The 18,854-nt window shown below is 41.6% G+C and overlaps 2 protein-coding genes and 1 non-coding gene across 4 annotated transcripts; all 3 read left to right on the forward strand.

The window, feature by feature from the left end:
- Nucleotides 1-1,860: 1,860 nt before the first annotated feature.
- Nucleotides 1,861-8,874, forward strand: RBM34 (RNA binding motif protein 34). Of its 2 annotated transcripts, none has more exons than XM_086745710.1 (10): nt 1,861-2,082; nt 2,359-2,501; nt 3,562-3,781; nt 4,361-4,420; nt 4,955-4,998; nt 5,470-5,553; nt 5,766-5,829; nt 5,914-5,956; nt 7,664-7,782; nt 8,508-8,874. In XM_086745710.1, the coding sequence occupies exons 1-10, from the start codon at nt 1,861-1,863 to the stop codon at nt 8,832-8,834; spliced, it is 1,326 nt and encodes a 441-aa protein (XP_086601836.1). In that variant the 3' UTR covers nt 8,835-8,874. The 2 variants fall into 2 exon arrangements, with proteins under 2 accessions (XP_086601836.1, XP_086601837.1); XM_086745711.1 differs by lacking the exon at nt 8,508-8,874 and adding an exon at nt 7,895-8,472.
- A 492-nt stretch (nt 8,875-9,366) lies between these two features.
- On the forward strand, nt 9,367-17,344 carry TOMM20 (translocase of outer mitochondrial membrane 20). Its single transcript, XM_086743255.1, has 5 exons — nt 9,367-9,571; nt 14,568-14,614; nt 15,303-15,384; nt 15,674-15,816; nt 16,931-17,344. The coding sequence occupies exons 1-5, from the start codon at nt 9,448-9,450 to the stop codon at nt 16,973-16,975; spliced, it is 441 nt and encodes a 146-aa protein (XP_086599381.1). The 5' UTR covers nt 9,367-9,447; the 3' UTR covers nt 16,976-17,344.
- Nucleotides 10,328-10,463, forward strand: LOC147601363 (small nucleolar RNA SNORA14). The gene has a single exon (XR_015258351.1). It is a non-coding gene; the product is annotated as a small nucleolar RNA SNORA14 (small nucleolar RNA).
- Nucleotides 17,345-18,854: the final 1,510 nt, after the last annotated feature.

Consider the following 18,854-nt stretch of genomic DNA (forward strand, 5'->3'; position numbering starts at 1 on the left):
CAATACAAGTAGTGCAGCAGCCACCTGCCAGTTTTTAAGAATTTGTGTGTTCTCTTGGGCTAACCTCATCAATGGGGGTCCCTACCTTTCCTGGCATCCAGAAGACCAGATATGGGATGCCTGGTGCATTTGTCAAGCCTTAATTCTATAGCTAGATTTGCCCTTATTCCATAGCTGGATTACTTGTTTTGCCTTCAGTTGGACACCAGTGCCAACAAAACTGCGAATGCTGGCAGTTCGAAAAGTGCATAAAATGTTACAACAGAAGAGCTGTTTGTATTTGCTTCAGCCTTTGAGTGCCTGGTAATTTTCCATGCCTTTCCAATTATTATCACATTGCCTAGCATTTAAAAGTATGTTCTGGACAGTCAGGTCTAAAAGATCCCAATTAGGTGCCGAATTTCAGAGAGTTGGTAACAGATCAAACTTCCTTATGCATCAGCTGCACTGTGTCCTGGGTTGGAAAACAATCTGGGAATTAACCTAACAAAAAAGGGTCTTTTCCAGTTGGATCACGTATCCAATTCTATCCATGTGGCTGCAGCAGCAAGATGGTCCGGAGCAGTTACCCTCTACTGGCTACAGCATGAAGCTGGAGGAAGAGGTACAACTGGTTCCTTCTTTTCCTGTCCCCCAGGCTACCGTCCTCGAATGCCCCGAGAAGTACTGGGTTACAGGGATTTTTCATCAGAAAAATCTGTACATGCTTTAAAAGCCCCCTGCGGAGCCTGAGTACAGATAAAACAACCCAGAAGGGAACTGACTTCCCGAGTGCTGCTTTGGGATGATCTCTCTGGTGGTCTGATAACTTCGCAAGGCTGTTTAAGCAATAATGGTGGCTCTGTGCTCCTTCTATAAGCCAGTTTTGTTTGTAAGTCTATTTCAGACCCACAAGTCATGAAGCCATTCAGTTTTGGGTCCTCTTTGCACCCCTCCACCCTTTGTGTGTTCTAATCCTTTTCCAGGTGAGCTGCTTTAAAAGGGGCTGCAGGAGCACCCGAAGGAAGCTTTCCGCCTATGAATGTTTGGTAACCCACCCTGGCGCCGGCGCACCCGAATGGAGCGGTCTGAGGAAACCCTTTCCCATAGACCTCACTGTTCCAGCAGCAGCACTGCCCGAGCGGGGGCCAGCCCGGCACAGACCAAACTTCTTGATGGTTTTCGTTCCATCTGCGCTCAAGGACAATGAGAACATTGTGCGCAGACTTCAAGTGGGGGTTTGTGTGGTTGGGTTTTTGGTTGGTTGGGTTTGTTTTTTTTTTTTATTAAAATTTCCTCCTGGATGCAGGCTGGATAGCAATGATGAAGACAGACAAAAAAAGAAAGGATGCTGTAAGAAATACTTCGCAGCAGCATGGGGCGAAGACAGTTGCTCTTTCTGTAAGCAGCAGCACGGTTGTTTTTTAACCCCTTGTGGCACTCTGGACCTAAGTAAAAACATCTTGAGAAGACAAAAAGAGGTAAGTGCAGAATAATTTGTGTCTCCCTTCTCAGGTGGAGCTGAGCGCAGCGGGCCTGGAGCTCGGGGTCTCGGGAGGAGAATGAAACCACCTCTCATACGATGCTACCGCGGCTACAGACAACCGAGCAAAACACGCACCGCGCCCCAACGGCGAACGGCGCGGCCAGGGAAGGCCTCACCCCCTTTCCGCTCCCTCCCCCGGCTCCGGTCGCGGCGGCACTGGGCCGATCCCTCCCCTGGGCCGGGTGGGCGGTGGAAGAGCGAGCGAGCGGGCGCGGAAGGGCTGCCCCCCCCCAACCCCCCCGGTGCCCGCCCCCGTCCCGCAGCGCCGCCATCCCTCCACCCGCGCTCCGGAAGTGACGCGGCCGCAGCCGGTTCCCCTCACCGCGCGAGCAGCCATGGGGCCCCGCCGGAGGGGCGCGGAACAGCGGGGGGCGGCGGCGGCGGGGGGAGAGGGGAAGAGGGGGTACGGAGAGGCGGAGGGGTACGTGGTGGGGCAGGTGGCGGGCAGCCTCTGGCCGGGCGGGGCGGCCGCCGCGCCCCTCGCCCGCCTCTTCAGTAGCAGCAGCAGCGCCGCCGCTGCTGCCTCCCCGCCGCCGGTGGTGGTGGCCGTGGCGAAGGTAAGTGCCGCGCTCCCGGTCGGGCGGTGGGCGCTCTGCCCCCAGGGGCCCGGTCGGGGCTGGGGCGGGCGGTGGCGCGGTTCCCTGCTGCCGCTTCCCCGAGAGGGGCCGAGTGGCGGGCGGGTGAGCAGCGGGGGGCCTGGCCGGCGGGAGCACCGCTTCTTGCGCTCGCTGGCCTCAGGTAGAGGCGCTCCAAATGAACTGCGAGGTGTAAAATAACCGTAGGGCGTTTCTGGAATGTTGTTTTTCAAGTTAATTTTTTTTTTTTTTTTAAAGAAAAGTAAGAAAAGAAAGCGTACAGAAGAAGTGGAGAAAGTGTCAGAAGACCAGAGCTCATCTGTGGTACAAGAACCTCCCGTGAAAGTAAAGAAAGCCAAAAAGAAGAAACTTTCAAAAGCAGAGAAGAATTTGGCAAACAGGTGAGTAATGGTACCTTTTTATAGTAACGTTAAGAAAACCCAACATCTGGGTTAGTTGTAAGATTGAGTTCAGTGAAGCAATCAGGCTCTCTTACACTACTCATCTTGAACCTTGTGCTTAAGAAGACTGTTTTTAAGACGATTCTGAACGTTTTCTGTAGTTTGCCCCAGAAGGTAGTAAATACTTCCAACTTCTTGAAGTTCTGTGTTGGTGAAGTGCAGATCCCCTGTTAGGCAGCTAACAGGTCTAGAGGTTGTAGACTTAGACAGAAAGGCTCCCTGGCACGGGGTGATGCTTTCTAACTGTGGTTGGCTTTATCTAGCAGTCAGAGGAGCAGAGGCAGCAAGGTACCAGGCAGAGTTAGTTGTCCTTATCACACTTGCACTCTGCTGTCACACAGAGCTAGTCTGTTACGCTGTCCGTTGCCTTAAATACTCAGGGTTGAACCAAGATGCTCTCCTAGTCCCTGTACAATGAAGTCTGGGTAATGAAGTCTGCTTGATTGTAGCTCAACGCTAACACCTTGTCTCTCTCTGGCACCGTGTGGTGTTCCGTCTTCCGTGCCCGTGAAACTTGTTTGCTGTTTTGGCATCAGTAGCCTTCCAGGGGCTTCTGCAGATCTGCTCGCTGTTCATGCTGTTATTGCAAGTTTGGATAGATAGAGATGTGTTAGCGCGCGGATGGATCCCAAAGGATTGTTTATTCTGAGTGCCCTGGATACTGGGAAGAATGAAATTCTTAGTTCTAGTGTGCAAAGATGATTTTTTTTCTCCTTCAATTTTAGAGAGTATCAAATTATTTAATTATTAATTATTTTCTTATTACTCCTACTGAATACCAAATACCATGTCCTGGGGAGAGCAAATAGTATTCCATGTAATGGAATGGTCAGATATGTTTGTTTAATGCATAATATGCAAAATAATGTTTGAAACTTTACATTGAACTTAATTTCAAAGGTAAGTTAAAATGTTTATCTTAGAGGTTTCAATTCTTTAGCCTCAAAAAATCTGTTTTCTTTTTCCATCAATTATAATTTGCTTGTCTTTTTCTGATAAGAGAGAGCGCTTTGGAGCAGGCAGATGAAGAGGAGGAGCAAAAGCTGTCTCAAATCAAAGAGAAGCAAAAAAAAAGGGCTTCTCAAGCCATCACCAAAAGTGGCGTTAATTCAGATACAGGCACTACTGTAAAACAACAAAAGCAAAAAAAGGTGGCTAACGAAACAGTAAACAGAAGAACAATCTTTGTTGGAAACTTGCCTGTCAACTGTACTGTTCAGGTACGTGAGTGGATTCTGTCAGCTAAAGGAATTAAAAGAATTGCGACAGCCCTTAGTTTGAGGGGGTGTTTCCAGCTGAGAGGTCATGTGTATTAGTGATCAAAATTGCTTTTTGGGGAAGTATGAAATACTGCTTGTTATCAGAAACCATTAGAGGCAATCTCTTTTGTTTTACTGGTGTTGGGTTTTTACAGCAGTGGATGTGTTGCTCTTTTTTTAGTAGAATTGGTTAGTTTCTTTTTTCAATGAAAAATGACGTAATAGATGAGAACTACAGTTACAAAGTTGGTCTACTCCTAATTTTGAATGCAAATAATACTTCAGATTGTTGCATAAAATACATTAAATTTATCCTTTCTTCCATAGTGAGGAGAGCAAATTCAGTTTTGTCAATCTGTAGAGTAAGAAAGACAGAAACCATTACAAATTACTTGTGTAGTTTTAGTAGCCCTTTAACAGACCTTGTGTAAGTAAAATGAAAATAGTGTAAAAACAATCTTACTAGTAAATATTAAAAAAAAAATTTCTTGCTACCAGGGTGCAAAAATGTATTGAATATTTGTTGTATCTTCTACTTAGGCACTGAAATCTCTCTTTAAACAGTATGGACAAATAACATCCATTCGATTCCGGTCTTTGGTATGTTATTTTCTCTAGTGTTATATATATATAACTATTTATTTATTTTTTTTTTAAATCTTAAAGTGGTATTCATAAGGCTTGTATCTTCATTAGTTCAGAAGCGGGTTTTGGGTGTGCATTTTTTGCCATTAGAAGAAACCTTGGAGATTTTACCACAGAGGCACCTTTCCTTTCATTACGTTTTACTCTTCCTATAGCAGCAGTTGATAGTATCGGAAAGTGCCTTCATTATTGCTCGTATTACTTACCTGTTTTTAAATCGTGGTAGCAAAGACACATTGATCGTAAAATAGTTGAAGATAACAGTCTTGGAACTCAAGAAATGTAACAGATGAAGTCAAAGCAAGCTATCTATTTCTGAGGTCTTTCTAGATCATCTCTTGGAATAGCCACTTCCATCCTTTGCTCACTGTACTGGCTGCATTGCTTTGAGTGGGAATAGTACCTGTTTGAATTCCTCTTTGTCTTCAAGAACAAATATTTGAGATAAATTGACAGACCTACTTAACTGAAGCTCTTTTTATTTTCAAGGTTCCAGCAGAAGATACTGTGTCCAAAAAGTTAGCAGCAATAAAGTAGGTTCCTCTTCTGAACTTCATACTCTTATTTTTCAAGGCAAAAAAAAAATTTAAGTGTTGGTTGTTACATGTTTGGCTATATTAATTCTTTTATTTTGACTTTTGTGATTACCTTTGTGCGTATGTAAGTTTTCTTGACACGTGAAAAGAATTTTGTGCCTGGTAAGTTAGTAATTTGTTATCTTAGGTTGGGTTTCTTAGATTTTTAGGAAGGAGGAAGATGCTAATAGTCTTTAATTCCTTTGGATGTATTTATGAGCTGAGGAAGCTTGATCAGGGTGCATATACAGGCTGTATAACATGCAGGGAGACTTCCTTGCACGTAAGGGGCTGGCTTCACCTTTAAGAGAAATTAAGTTGTCACTGTGCGTGAAACAAGAGGAGGCGTAAATGTGTTTAACAAGAAGTGTGTGTGTGCTGCACACCATCTGAATTATTTAAACAATACGCATCTTTTTCATATTCCAGGCATAAGGTGCACCCTAATGCGAAGTTCGTTAATGCTTATGTTGTATTTAAGGAAGAATGCGACGCCGTTAAGGCTCTAAATGAGTAAGTCTCAGTTTTGTTCTTTGTTCCTTATTGAAGAGGTAGATTTACAGATAAATTTGAAGTACCTCCTCTCTTTTGCTTGAACCAGAATAAAATGTTTTTTTCAAACTTAAAAGTAAATTTGCTTCTGGAATAGTGCTATGCAGTCACATTGTAAATTAAATAATGCTTACTCATTCATTTTTAAAACTTTTTGCTTTTGCCTTCAAAAGAAACGGAACAGAAATTGCTAATGGATTTCACATCAGAGTTGACATTGCATCAAAATCCGGTTCAGTAAGTAAGATGTGTGACTAGAAACTTCCCCCCCCCCACCCCGTAGCAAATAACTTACTGTCTTGTATCTCTTGTTTTCTTTAGCATGACAATAAACGATCTGTATTCTTGGGAAATCTCTCATATGGTAAGTCCAAAATGGATCATCATTACTTATCGTTTATGGAATATGTTGACATTAGAGGTTTTTTAATTTATTGATGTTTAGGGTAGCATGTTTAGGTAGCTAAATATCTTTTGCTGGAATTATTTTTTTAAATAGCAGTTCTGTTCTGTTACAGCCTAAAGGGGTTGTAAGTTCCTGGCAAGTTCTGCGTGTTAATTGTTTTCTTTATTGTAGCTATAACTGCAAGCACTTTTAGTTCTTGTTGCTTGATGTTTTTTTAATAAATATGACTACACTGCATAGGCCATAGCTTTCTAAACTGTTAAACGTGTACTGGTATCTGTTTGTGAACTTCCAAGTGACACTCAGTGATGGCTTCTCATTTTGATGCTGTCTGTGAGCCACAGGGTGAGTGACTCTCTCCAGGCAGCTATTGGCAATCGGTTGTTACCTGTGTGGAGGTGCTTACTGTGTAGATGAGGTCAGTGCATGATGAATATTCAGCTGCTTCTGAGTGGACTGGAGAGTAGATGAAGGGATCGCCATCAGGTGTGGTCAGTGTGAGGGTATTAACGGAGTCAGGGTGCTCAGGACAAGTGTCTTACTTGAGGGTGGTGTGGATGCCTAAATACAGAGGATGAAGGCATGCCCTGTGCCCGTGGCCTGACAGAGCCAGCATCACCTACTGCTGACAGTAATGCTGAAACAAACAGGCTTTGGGCTTCAGCCTAACACTTGACCTGTCTGAAAGTCTGAATAGGTGACAAATCTGATAGTGGTGATGTCACTAAAGCCTGTTGTGTGGAGCTCATGTCAGTACTGTATGTTCCTCCGTGCATCCTGCAGAAAAAATGGTTCGGACGGTTGCAGTGCTCTGAACATTACTTCAGCAGCTTGAACCTCTCAGCACATCTAAGTCCCGTTGCTGGATTTAAACCGGTACTATTAAATTCAGCCCCTCTCCTTAGCAGAGATATGATTGTATCTATGTAAAGGGATTTACCATAGTAAGAAGCGTACCTATACAGAAAAGAGAATAACTTTTGTCTCTCTGTTGGTACATGACACTTGTTTGCTTGCATAGACATGAGACTTGAGAAAGGCTTGCACATTCAGCCACTGTCAGAACAATCGTATAGCAGCTGTGGTTGGAAACGGTAAATCCCATCTCCCCCATTCAGCTAAAACTCACAGCTCAGTCAATGAGCATTAGGCTTTAAGAACTGCCAGCTTGAGCTCATTATCATCATTAATTCTTAAAAAGAGATTCTGACATAAAGGGGGGCTACAAAGATGTAGCACGAGTCTTAAGTTCTCCTATGTTCAAACCATAAATGAAATTATTTGAAAAATTTATTTCAGTCTTTGCCTTCACTCTTCTTGGCGATTTCTGTGATTTTGTTTTTTTGGTTTTTTTTTTCGTTTTTTTGTTTGTTTGTTTGTTTGGTTTTTTTTAAACTCTTCAAAGCTAGAGAATCAGTAGCTGTCAAAGTAAATAGCCCGCTGTAAAGTCTGCATTGTGAACTTGCTGGATTTTTTTCTGAACCACTGATATTTGTTATGCCTATATATATTTACATTATCTATATATATTCTCTCTATATATCTGTTTAAATATATATGTTTGTGTACCTCATTTCATAAATATAAAATACTTGGATTTGGGCCAGGCTTCTAAAGCTGTCTCTCTGACTGAAGAGGTGTCTGTCTCCTTGTGCTTGCCTGCAGACATCAGTGACGATGTAGTGCGAGACCACTTCTCTATCTGTGGAGACGTGGTAGCAGTGCGAGTTGTGAGAGACAAGATGACCGGCTTGGGTAAAGGCTTCGGCTACGTTCTCTTTGAGGTACGTATGCATGGGGTGCTTCAGGACACTGGGAATTCTTCAAAATCTGAATTGGGGTTTGCCTTTAGAGCCTTTTAATGTTTCTTTTTAAGTAGTTTTTCTGTATTTGTAGGTGACATTAAATGGTAGCATTGTTGCGTGTCTTAAAAGCAGCTCAGAAGACCAGTTCTGTGGAAGCAGGCACAAAGCAGACTCTTTTAGATTGCGTACAAAGAAAAGTTGTAAAACGTAGGGGTGAAAGAAATGAACTTAAGGGAAAGACTTAAAGGAGGGACAGATGAGTTTGCCTGGTGTAACTGCAATGTTCTCCCATTTGTTACGTGTCAAAATGTGAGTGGAATTATTTCCTGCAGCCAGTTTGCTTACTGGCTCTCTGTTTTGGATTCAGTACAGCTTGCTTTCTCAAGGCCTCATCTTCTTTAGTTTATTTCCTGCAGCCCAATACTGTTGTCGTCGCCCCCCCAGTTTCTTTTTCATCTCTGTCATGTCTTGTGTAAGCTGTTTCATAGTGCAGTTTCAAGTATTTGTGCCTCGATGTGTGGGCTGTGTGGGTGTGTTGGTGCTTCTGAGCAGAGCAGAGATGTTGTGTGATTCAATAAATAGAGCAATTTGAGTGCTCTTTATTGTAAAATCTTGCTTACAAAAATTAAAGAAAGGCAACTCTTTATTTGCAAGCAATCAATTGGAAGTAATGCTGCTCTTTAACTGAATGTCTGTTCTTCTAGGATACGGATGCAGTACATCTTGCTCTGAAACTCAACGAGTCTGTTCTGATGGGAAGAAAGATACGAGTGAAGCGCTGTGGAGAGAAGTGGAAAGCACCGGAGAAAATTCCACATCCATCTCATGCTCCTAAGGACAGAGTTGCTACCACATTAAAAAACAAGAAGCGCTCTAATGATTCCTTTGTTGGTGAACAAGCAGTCCCATTAAAGAAGAGCACTAAACAAAAAAGACTGAAAACTGTTCCTAGAAATAAAGCTGGGAAAAACAAACAGTCCTCTGATAAAAATAAAATGTATAAAAGTGTTAATTATTGTTACAAAGACTGATGTACACAGGAGTGTTTTGTCATAAATTTCTTTGCTAATACAGCTGTCCTCATCCTTTGTATTCGCTCTGGGGTTTGTGGCTTCTCTCCAAAGGCAGGACGCGGTGCGTGTCCTTGCTGCGGTCACAGCGCAGGGGCTGCGGAATTTTGTCGCTGTGTTCCAGGAACGCGTTGCATTCCCCAGCGGGGGTTCCCCGCAGCAGTTCACCGAATTCTGCCGGCTGGAGTTGTCTAGAAGTACTCAGAATGGCTCCATCGGGTAGCGGGCCCGCTCTGTCGTGATGTGCAAGCCTAGATCGGTTTTTAACCGTTCGGCTTCAGGTGACAGGACCGCTTTGGTCTGGCGGGCGAGGAAGTGCCCGGGCCGCTAGGCCTTCCGCGGCCCCCTGTCGCGGCCTCCACCGCGCATGCGCCCCCGGGCCGGCCGGCCAACCTCCCCGCAGGCACTGGAGGAGGCGCTCGCTGCCGCCGCTGGCTGATGACGTCAGCGGAAGGGAGGTGGGGTCCTTTCTGCCTGCCCGCTCGCCCCAAGGTGCCTGCGGAGCTCGGCGCCGGCCGCGCGGCGGGAGGGAGGGCGGGGGGCGGCGGGACCTTCCTCTCGGTGCCGGTGCACGATGATGGTGGGCAAGACCAGCGCCATCGCGGCGGGCCTTTGCGGGGCCCTTTTCATCGGCTACTGCATTTACTTCGACCGCAAGAGACGGAGCGACCCGAATTTCAAGAACCGGCTGCGGGAGCGTGAGTGTCCGGGCCGCCCCCTCCCCTTCCCCCGCCGCTCCCGGCGGCCTCCAACGGCCCCCGCGCGCGCCCTGCCTCCAGCGGCCGCCGCCTCCCCCGCCAGGCCGGCCCGCGCGCGGGGGGCGGGAGGGCGGCACGTGGCGCCTCCGCAGCGCCCTCCTGCTCCCGGCCCCGGCCGGGGCTGGGCCGCCGCCACCGCCCCCCGCTGCCCCCCGCTCCCGGCCGCCTTTCGGGGGGGAGCGGTCTGCCCGGCCCCCTCCTTGCGGGGAAGTGGCCCGGAGCCCCCGCCCCGCCGTCCGCTCCAGCCCGCGGCTGTCGGCTGGGAGAGGGGCCCGGGAGGCCGGGGCAGGGCCTGCCTGGGTGGGCTTGGGGCTGGCGGGCGGCGTCGGCCCAGATGCGGTTGTGCGGGGCAGGCCCCGAGCCCCTGCTGCCTGGTGCCTCTCGTCATCGCTTTACCTAAGCCAGGGGACGGGGCTTGTTGTCCGAGCGTGTTTTCTGTAATTTGTGCAGTTATGGGGTAACTTGTGGTTTCTGCATCGGAAGCTTGCCTTGGAAAAATAACTCACCTCCCTCTTTTAAAAAAAAAATCTTGTTATCCTACACACCCAGCCATGCTGTTATCGACATTGCATTTATGTGGTGACGCTTTTTTTTTTTTTTTGCTTTTGGAAGACCATCAGTTAAAGCAACACAATCTCTTCTAGTGAAGTTATTGCTGTGGTAAGGCAAGCGCTGGTAGTAGCCCTCAGATATTTGCTGCATTCTTAAACCCTCCTGGCAGCTCTGTTGTTGGCTTCCAGGATAAGAATGAATGCCAGATAAAACTGTTGATTAATCCAAAATGTAGAGCTCTTCTCCCATGGCTCTTCATTATTTCACATCTTCAACATTTATTTAAATGTTTTAATAATTAGTGGAGGTTTAAAATGCAACTGTAAGCGTGAATACTCAAGGTACTCAAATTCATACAAGGTACTCAAATGAATCATGAGAAGGAAGCAGTTATTTATTGTGCTGGGTTATTTCTGTTATGGGAATGTGTATAGTATTCCTTTGATAACTCATCTGAAGATAAGAAATTACCATTAAGGTAAACTTTCCTGGTAGGCAAACATAGCGTGATCAGCAGTTTCATGGATGGAAGAGTCAGTAGTTAGTTGGGTTAGAAACGAGTGTTTACCTGATGGCATTTAAACGTAACTTAAATGCTTCAGTCCTCTCTTAATGAATTGAATTTGTTGAGTGGCCAGTGTTGGCTCTTAACACTGTATTAGTTCCATTTTCTGTAAGCTCTTCCACAGCAGGTTTTGTCTTTCAAATACTTCACCTTCAGGCCCTTGCTCCTATATGTAGGATCTTAGATGCATACTTTTTGTGTCTTCTGAGTACTTCTTGCCCTGCAGTGCAAGTCATTCTTTGGGGATTTTTAGTAGAGTAAACTGATATGTGCATCTCTTGCACGAGCAAACTCAATTTTAGCAGTATAATCAGCCATATTCTTTTTATGGTGTTAAATATGTAGTAAAGAAAATACTGGATTGTGTAGGATTCTTCCAGAAGCACTGAAAATGATATTTGCATCCCATTGTTTTCATTATTCAAGCCTTGCTTAGATTAGACTTGCTCTGATTAAGAATTAACATTTTCTTTAAAGTGGAAAAAATCCATTGTGGATTGGTAGGGGATGGCTGTTGTCATCTGGAGGACATCACTGTATGACTTATGATCCTTGGATGTGATACACTGGGCTACTTCTAGTTGTAAGGCTTTAGAAAATATCAAGGAATTTGTTTTTATTTTGTAGTAACTGGTTCTTTAGTATAGATGCTTCTGTAGTGGTGCCAGTGATCTGATTATTACGGTATTTTTGTTGTTGGATAGTAAGGCCTGGGCTGTAAAATGTTTGACTAAAAAAAGTCCAGTGCTGCAGCCAGTTGCAGTTCTTTAGATGAAGATACACTGTTTCCTGGGAAATAGTAGGGGTATTTGATGAAAAACTTGTAGAAACCACCTTTACAGCAGATCTTTTCCACTAATATTCTTAGGATAACATTGTTTTTCAGCCTCTATGATACAAGGTCATCAAAATTTGAGCAGCACACGAGATCGGATATGTCAGTGGATTGCCTGTCGTATTTGTTCAAGAACATACTGACAGATGAAGAATCAATATTTTTCTTGGCCATCCCAGTTACATGGTACATCTCTGGGCTGTGTTAGGACCAAAATTTATGTTGCAAAGGGCCATCATAAAAATGAGGTGGCCAGACTCAGGTTCCAGGAAAAAACATTGTGGTTTTCTGGGAGGCCTGAAGAACTGCTGGACTCTGGTTTTGCAGATATCTTAATCTTATTTATTTATCAGGTTTTGTGGGGTTTTTTTTAAAGGTCTTTGGACCAAACGATGCTAAATCTATAAACATCTGGAGCTAGGAAAGCTATACATTTGTTTCTGGAGCTGCTTAGCTTCCACAGCTATATTCTAAGATTTTAGATGTATTTACTGTTCGTGTTCTTGATTGTATAAGCCAGAACTGTTCTGTATGCAAGTATAGACACTGATCTCGTCATTCAGAGGCAGCCAGAATTTCTGACCATGCTGAACTTTGCCTCAGAGCACCTTATACCTGGATAGCTGGGTGGGAGGAGAGAGCAGGCAAACTTCATGGGCGGGAACTGAAGATGCTGATGGTTTTTTGGTTCTTCTGCTGCTTTGTGGGACTGCTTGTGAAGTTGTTGGGGCAACTTGGGGATTTTTGCAACCCATGTCAGCGTGATAGGTTATGTATTGGTTCACATTTGAATCTTATTCCTGGTGTACAAGAGCTGTGCCTGAAGTCACGTGCAGTTTGAGAGCTGCACTTCAGCTGTCTGGTTTGGATGGATGCACATGGATTTCTATGTTAACTAAGACTCCTTCTATGAAAGATTGCCCTTCCACTTCTTAAAATGTGAGGTCTTTAGAAAAGAGGGACCTTCTTCATTTTGTTGGAGGTCCCTGAAGGAAAACAAAAATTATCTTAGGTGTCTGTTCTTTTGGTTTTTTTTTTTTTTCAAAGTAATTACTTTTTGCTTGTCATGTTGCAAATGTAACTTTTGGCTGTTGTTGCAAAGATATTTTAAAACTAATGTTACTAAACAGCAAGGGAAGAATTCCTAAATATCCTTTAGAGCTGTTTGGTTTTTGTAATTGTTTTAGCTAGTGGACTTCTAGAGACCTGTGAAAAAAATTAAGAAGAAAAATTGGATAGTAATCAGACTTCAAAGATTCTGTAAGCTAGTGTTGAGTTTCAAAATCTCGGTGATTCTTCACATTCCTTTACTATTTTCAGGTTAAAGTATATGATTTCATATGTGTGTGATCAGTGGTCAAAAGGTTTTATTAAATAGTTACACTTACCAGCAAGTCTTTTTTTCTTTATCTCTGAATGTTTAACCTGGTGAGAGATATCTGTTGTAATATTTTAGAAGATTTAGTCACACCAAGAAAATACAAATTTTCTTCTGAAAATAATATGCAAATGTTAAGCTGTTACTCTTTGTACTTTTCATTGATATTTTCACTGAATGCACTACAATTGCAACATGACTTGTTTTGATAGTGAAACACTCAAGATACTACTTAAAAAAAAATTATGTTTAAGATTTTTTTTTGTATAAGCAAAACTGGTTTGCATAGTAGTGCAGTTTAAAGTTTTGTACGAATTTATGCTTCAGAAAACTTGGAGTGGGCTAATTAAAGGCACCAACTTTCAAGAGATAAATTCTTTAGTATTGAAAATGACCATAATGATAAAATTATAATGTGGTACAGTTCTAGATTGCACATTTTTCTGTATGTGATGTTGTAAAATAACGTACACAAGTCAATAAGTTGTAGAAATTCAGGTGCTGAGGGTTATTAAGGTATTGTAGAAGGTAAAAGGGTGATCCGCGTGGTTAGAATGTGACCTCCCTTTATATTAAAACACTTGAGCTTGTCCGTAGGTTTCACGTGTTACATTATCACTACTGGGAAACAGTATTCCTGAATGTCTTTGTCATGTGGGCAGTTGCAAATTTTTAACCCATTGCCATTAAAACTGCTAGTCATATTTGGAAGTATTTCCAGCTTGTAAAATTGTCTGAAAAGAAGAATCAGGGCTGTGTAGCAGCTGTTTGTTGTCAACATAAATGTTTACTGAGGACAAATAATAAGAGTACAGTTGTTTAACTATAGGCTATATTTAAAAGTTATATTGGTGTAACTATTCCAGTTGATGAACTGATGACTTTCTTGTATGAATAGCTGGTACTATAAAATATCTTTATACCTGCCTAATTGCATTAAAAGCCAGCTATATATCATTTTAATTACATTAGTTTTGCTGGAGTGGTACAGCTTTCTGTGGCCGACCAATTTATGCCTTCAGATTGGGCAACTAAATCTGTAAATGTTTGTTCCATCTGTAAATGTTAGCTTTCCTCAGATTTCATAAATGTATGCTTTAGTATTGCTCTTGCTATGGGATGATGAGATATTGACACCTATTCAACTAGTTCCCGAGTCTTTGCTGTAAAGCAGCTGGGAAGGTATACTTAGTACTGTGACCTGTTGGTGGTGCACCATATAGTTCAAAATTAGAAAGCCTTGACTTGTAGGCAGTTCTTCTGTGGGTTATCGTTGTTAGAAATAATGTAGAGAAATCCTGTATTACTCTAATTATCTTTCCTTCTTCATGCCTCTAGTGCATGAGGTATCTCTGCTGCAGGCCCAGCACAGTTGGTGTTTACCATAGCCAGCAGGAGAATTGCCATTTTGAGCTGGTGTGCTACTGCCAGCCCTCATTAGTCCTCTGAATGACACTCTGTTGCAGAGAGTGGGTTGCAGTCTTGTGTTCAGCCTTCAATATTTGGAATATATTACCAGTTTCTTATTTTGAAAATAACTTTGATTTGTAATCTGAAGGCTTTTAAAATTGCAAATTAACAATGTAAGATGTTTTTATTCTTACAGGAAGGAAGAAACAGAAGCTTGCCAAAGAGAGAGCAGGGCTTTCCAAGGTAATGCTGTGTTCAATAATGCAGTACTATTTTTGAAAGATGTTTCATTTGTATTATTTGTAAGATTTGTTTAAAGATCTGGTTTGATTCCAGCATTGCAAACACTTCTGCAGATATGCAGTCTTTTTTTTTTTTTTTTTAATGCTCACAGATAACCATATAAAATGTTTTTTTTGTGTGTCAGATATAGGCCGTGTACTAGAAAGTACAACGTTTATTTGTGATTTGATGGTGTTTTCCTCTTTGTAGTACGTGCAAGGACTTTTCAGACTTAAAAATCATTGATGGGATACTTCTATAACTGAACTTGTATTTGATTTCTCTTTCCTTCTTGACAGTGGATCCTGGAAGAAAAGATAAATCTATCTTATCACAACTATATTTCTTACAATTGGTTAAACATAACACACCTTAGAATTTCTATTTACTACAAAATTGTGTACTTAATAAACTGAGTAGAAGTATTCCAGGCTCTGTCTTTCTACAGAGTTCTGATGCAATGAGAGCTGCATCTGATTTTCAGAAACATTCTGTGTACATTTAACTTAGTTATGACAATTTTTTTCACCCATTTCATTGTAACAGTATAGTTATGTATGTGCTTGATTTCAGTTGAGAATGTTTTCTGCTAACTTGTTTATTAACTGATGTTTAAGGGCCAGCTTCAGTTTTACTGTGTGTGTTGTAGTTGCCTGATCTGAAAGATGCTGAAGCAGTTCAGAAGTTTTTCCTTGAGGAGATTCAGCTTGGCGAGGAACTACTAGCTCAAGGTAATTGCATGTTTTTTTTTTTCTTCTGAGGGATAAATTGTAAAATAATTTTTATTTACCTTTGCTAGAAGATGATTTTTATATACTAAGATCTTTTGGGGAGTCAAATTCACCTAGGAAAATCTGTTTACTTGTTTCTAACCTTCTGTGTTCAGAAGATCCAGCAAGGGATGAGGCAAGAGAAGTGTGGATTGATTCTCAGTAATTTAGTCCGCTGCTGATGGATGTTTTGTGTAAATACTTTACCGTGTGGAAGAAGTTTGATTTCAAAACATGATTTGTCGTACAGGTGAATATGAGAAAGGTGTTGATCACTTGACCAACGCTATTGCTGTGTGTGGACAGCCACAGCAGCTACTACAAGTTCTACAGCAGACTCTTCCACCACCAGTGTTTCAAATGCTTCTAACTAAGCTCCCTACAATAAGCCAGGTATGTGAAATGTTCCCTGTTGCTTTGGTTTGAAAATAATTGAACTACTTCTCTTATCCTCTACATCAGTCTCAAGTATTGGGTTTTGTCATGTTTTTTGTCTATGTTCAGTTAGATTAAAAGAAGCTTTTTTCCACCTGAAACCTTAAGAAGTGTATATGAAAAATATCATCTAGCATTAATAGCAAACAGGATAAAATAGAAATACAAAACTTCTTTCATGCATAGGGTATGCTAAGCTCTCCTAAATTAGAGACATCTGACCGCAGCTCTGATACTGTAAGTGAATCCACTGTTTCCCAAATACAAGTTGGGGGGTCAGAAAAGCAGTAACTTTCTTGCACTGACTCTTGAGTTTGTTTTTTTTTTTTTTTTTAGTTATATATCTACAAGTGTCTGTAAGTGCTGTAAAAGTCCATTAGAATTAATCTATTGCTTTTGCTAGCCTGTTGGTTCTGGGCCAGCTATAAACACAAAATGTTAACTAGCACCAGAACACATGACGGTTTTGGAAGCTTGGGGGTTTCCCTGATTATAAAAGTGTTTATAGCTCTGTATATAAAATAACCTGCCTGAGTACCGTGCAGGTAACGTTGATAATATGCTAGCAGGTGAGTTTATTGTAAAATAAAGAATATGTTACTGGAAATGCAAGGGTACTCCCTAATGGTGTTACCTCACATAAAACAGAGACTCAGTGCTGTGCATCAGTGATCTCTCTTTACAGCTCAGGCTTGGTTACATTTCAATTGAAGGTCTATATAGTTAGTGAAAACACTGAAAAATGTCAGGTCCACAAGATGTACAGGTCTGGGGAAACAATGGAGCAAAAATGTTTCCTTAGAGAACAGTGCCAAAAACCACGCTGAGGTTATCACTTAAGGCTGATAGGATGTTATTTATCTGACTTTGGCTTTGTTAGGCATTGCACAGTACATAATTTCCGTGGAACTGACTTCAAAAACTTACGTCAAGTAGATTACCATTTTTAACATTAATCAGTTTGCTCAGTAATTACACTGCTTAATATTCAGTGTAAAATTACATTGCTTGATAATCAGTTGCCTACTGTCAATTTTATGTAATTGTGAATGAGTTTTTCTCCTTCTTACAGAGAATTGTAAGTGCACAGTGCTTGGCTGAAGATGATGTTGAATGAGGTCACACCACAACAGGGGGAAAAAATGTTTTCTTACCCCAGAAGATGAGCATCAGTAGGGGCATAAAGGGGCAAACATAGTAGTTAATGGACTGTGTACCACTTCGGGTTCTACCAGAGTTAAAATTAACTTTGTGTAGGTGGGTTTCGCAGGATTTTATTTATTATCCCAGTGAAAAGTGTATTTTGATAAGAATTCATTTTATAAATACACTGTGTTGAGTTATCAAAGTATCACTAACTTCATTATTATTAAAATATGCAGCTGTAATGTTGTACATACATATAAAGACATAAGACTACAACCTATTAAAATCTCAATGCTCATTTTTGAAAAAACAAAGTTATGGCAATAAAGATTTATCTGCACTTGTGTGTCCCTATAGTACTACTTTAAATTTCAGAACATTTGGGTGTAGGAGCAAATGATCTAAAAATGACTTAACATTAAAATTTATTTTTAATGTTATGGCTGGTCTTCCAATGCTTTTAATTACATTTTAAACCTTGTGTTGTTTCCTGAGAAAATAGACATGTGATCATTTAAACAGTAATTGATCACCTTAGAAAGAGACGCAAATCAAAATGGTAATAGATGAGTGGCTGCAAAAGAATGACAAATCCATTTCTGTCAGAAACAATAACATCTGAAGTGATGCAAGTCAAAACTGTATCTGCCAAACATGAAAGCTTTGTTAATGCAGGTGGCTGAAATGTTTGGAATAGAGCCTGGGGCAGATTCTAAGAACACAAAGGTTGTCTTTTTGGAAAACTTGAAACCTTTTTGCAAGATAGGCAGTTAACATTTCAATCTCTAGCATTCAAGACCATAAAAAATGTTTGTTAACAAGTCTATGGCATTTGCCTTAAAAAGATTGCACTGATCAGGTAAGACGATGGTATCCCCGGGGTAAACTAACTAAAGCTAATGGAATTGGAAACCTGTTGTAAAATTTTGGTATGGTGTGATACTGTGAACTTGAATTTAGGTAAGTTTTCCTTTGCCATTGAAAAAGAGGCAAATAATACACAGACTCAAGTGAGTAGCAGAAGGATACTTCTGAAAGTGAGTTTTCCATGGGTAGGATGTTCTAAATGTCAAAACAAATTGGCTTCTACCGTTCTGTGATTTTTGTGCTATCACCATTTGGGTGGCAGAAGAAACAATTAAAAATGTAGCTTTATATTTTTGGCATGGTGACTTGTTTTAACATAAGAAGAAGAACGTAGGAGAATGCTTCGAGGTTTCTGTCTTTCAGACCAGCTGATAGTTTGTGCTAATGATGCCGATACATTAATAGTAAGGTTCTAGGTGACATCGTCCAAGTAGAAGTGAGATACTCAAAGCGCTTTGCCCAGCATTCCCATCTGTCTCATTTCAGCCTGGTGTAAATTTCTGTAAAGGCAAATTCTTTTAAACCATAGGTCTCAACGTTTCAGAAATTGCCTCGCACAGAATTTTTGAGGTTAAGTGGATAGTTCATGGTCACCTAGCAGTCAAATACCTGAGTTTGGGAGTAGAAATGGTGCTCTCTGAGTTAATCTGCTTAGATGGTTTGCTACGGAAGAGATATTTTCCCCTTAATCCCTTGAAAACACAATGTGACAAATACTAAAGTGAATGTCTGGTACAAAAAAAAAATATTGAACAGCTGGCAGTGGTTCAGTCTTTGTTGTGCTTGCATTGTTCAAGTAGCATAAGGTGAAAGTAAAACTTACTAGTCAATCTTCAGGTGACAGTGGCTCGTTTGCTTTTTTATTTTAGAGGAACAAAATTACTCTGCATCTAGAATACTTAATAAAAACACTGTGAAAGTGCAGGAGGTTCCATTTTTTTAATGAGTACAGTGAGGCTTTTTGGAAGAGTTTTTCTTTTCTT

Source organism: Chlamydotis macqueenii, chromosome 3 (genome assembly GCF_036417535.1).
Source record: "Chlamydotis macqueenii isolate bChlMac1 chromosome 3, bChlMac1.mat, whole genome shotgun sequence".
Classification (NCBI taxonomy): Eukaryota; Metazoa; Chordata; class Aves; order Otidiformes; family Otididae; genus Chlamydotis; species Chlamydotis macqueenii.

What these genes read in the sequence shown, in the direction of transcription:
- TOMM20 (XM_086743255.1), top strand. Translation starts at nt 9,448, where the DNA reads ATGATGGTGGGCAAGACCAGCGCCATCGCGGCGGGCCTTTGCGGGGCC. An exon ending in CAAGAACCGGCTGCGGGAGC is followed by an intron (nt 9,572 to 14,567) that starts GTGAGTGTCCGG and finishes TTATTCTTACAG; the next exon opens with GAAGGAAGAAACAGAAGCTT. An exon ending in CGAGGAACTACTAGCTCAAG is followed by an intron (nt 15,385 to 15,673) that starts GTAATTGCATGT and finishes TTTGTCGTACAG; the next exon opens with GTGAATATGAGAAAGGTGTT.
- RBM34 (XM_086745710.1), top strand. Translation starts at nt 1,861, where the DNA reads ATGGGGCCCCGCCGGAGGGGCGCGGAACAGCGGGGGGCGGCGGCGGCG. An exon ending in GAGAAGAATTTGGCAAACAG is followed by an intron (nt 2,502 to 3,561) that starts GTGAGTAATGGT and finishes TTTTCTGATAAG; the next exon opens with AGAGAGCGCTTTGGAGCAGG. An exon ending in CCATTCGATTCCGGTCTTTG is followed by an intron (nt 4,421 to 4,954) that starts GTATGTTATTTT and finishes TTTATTTTCAAG; the next exon opens with GTTCCAGCAGAAGATACTGT.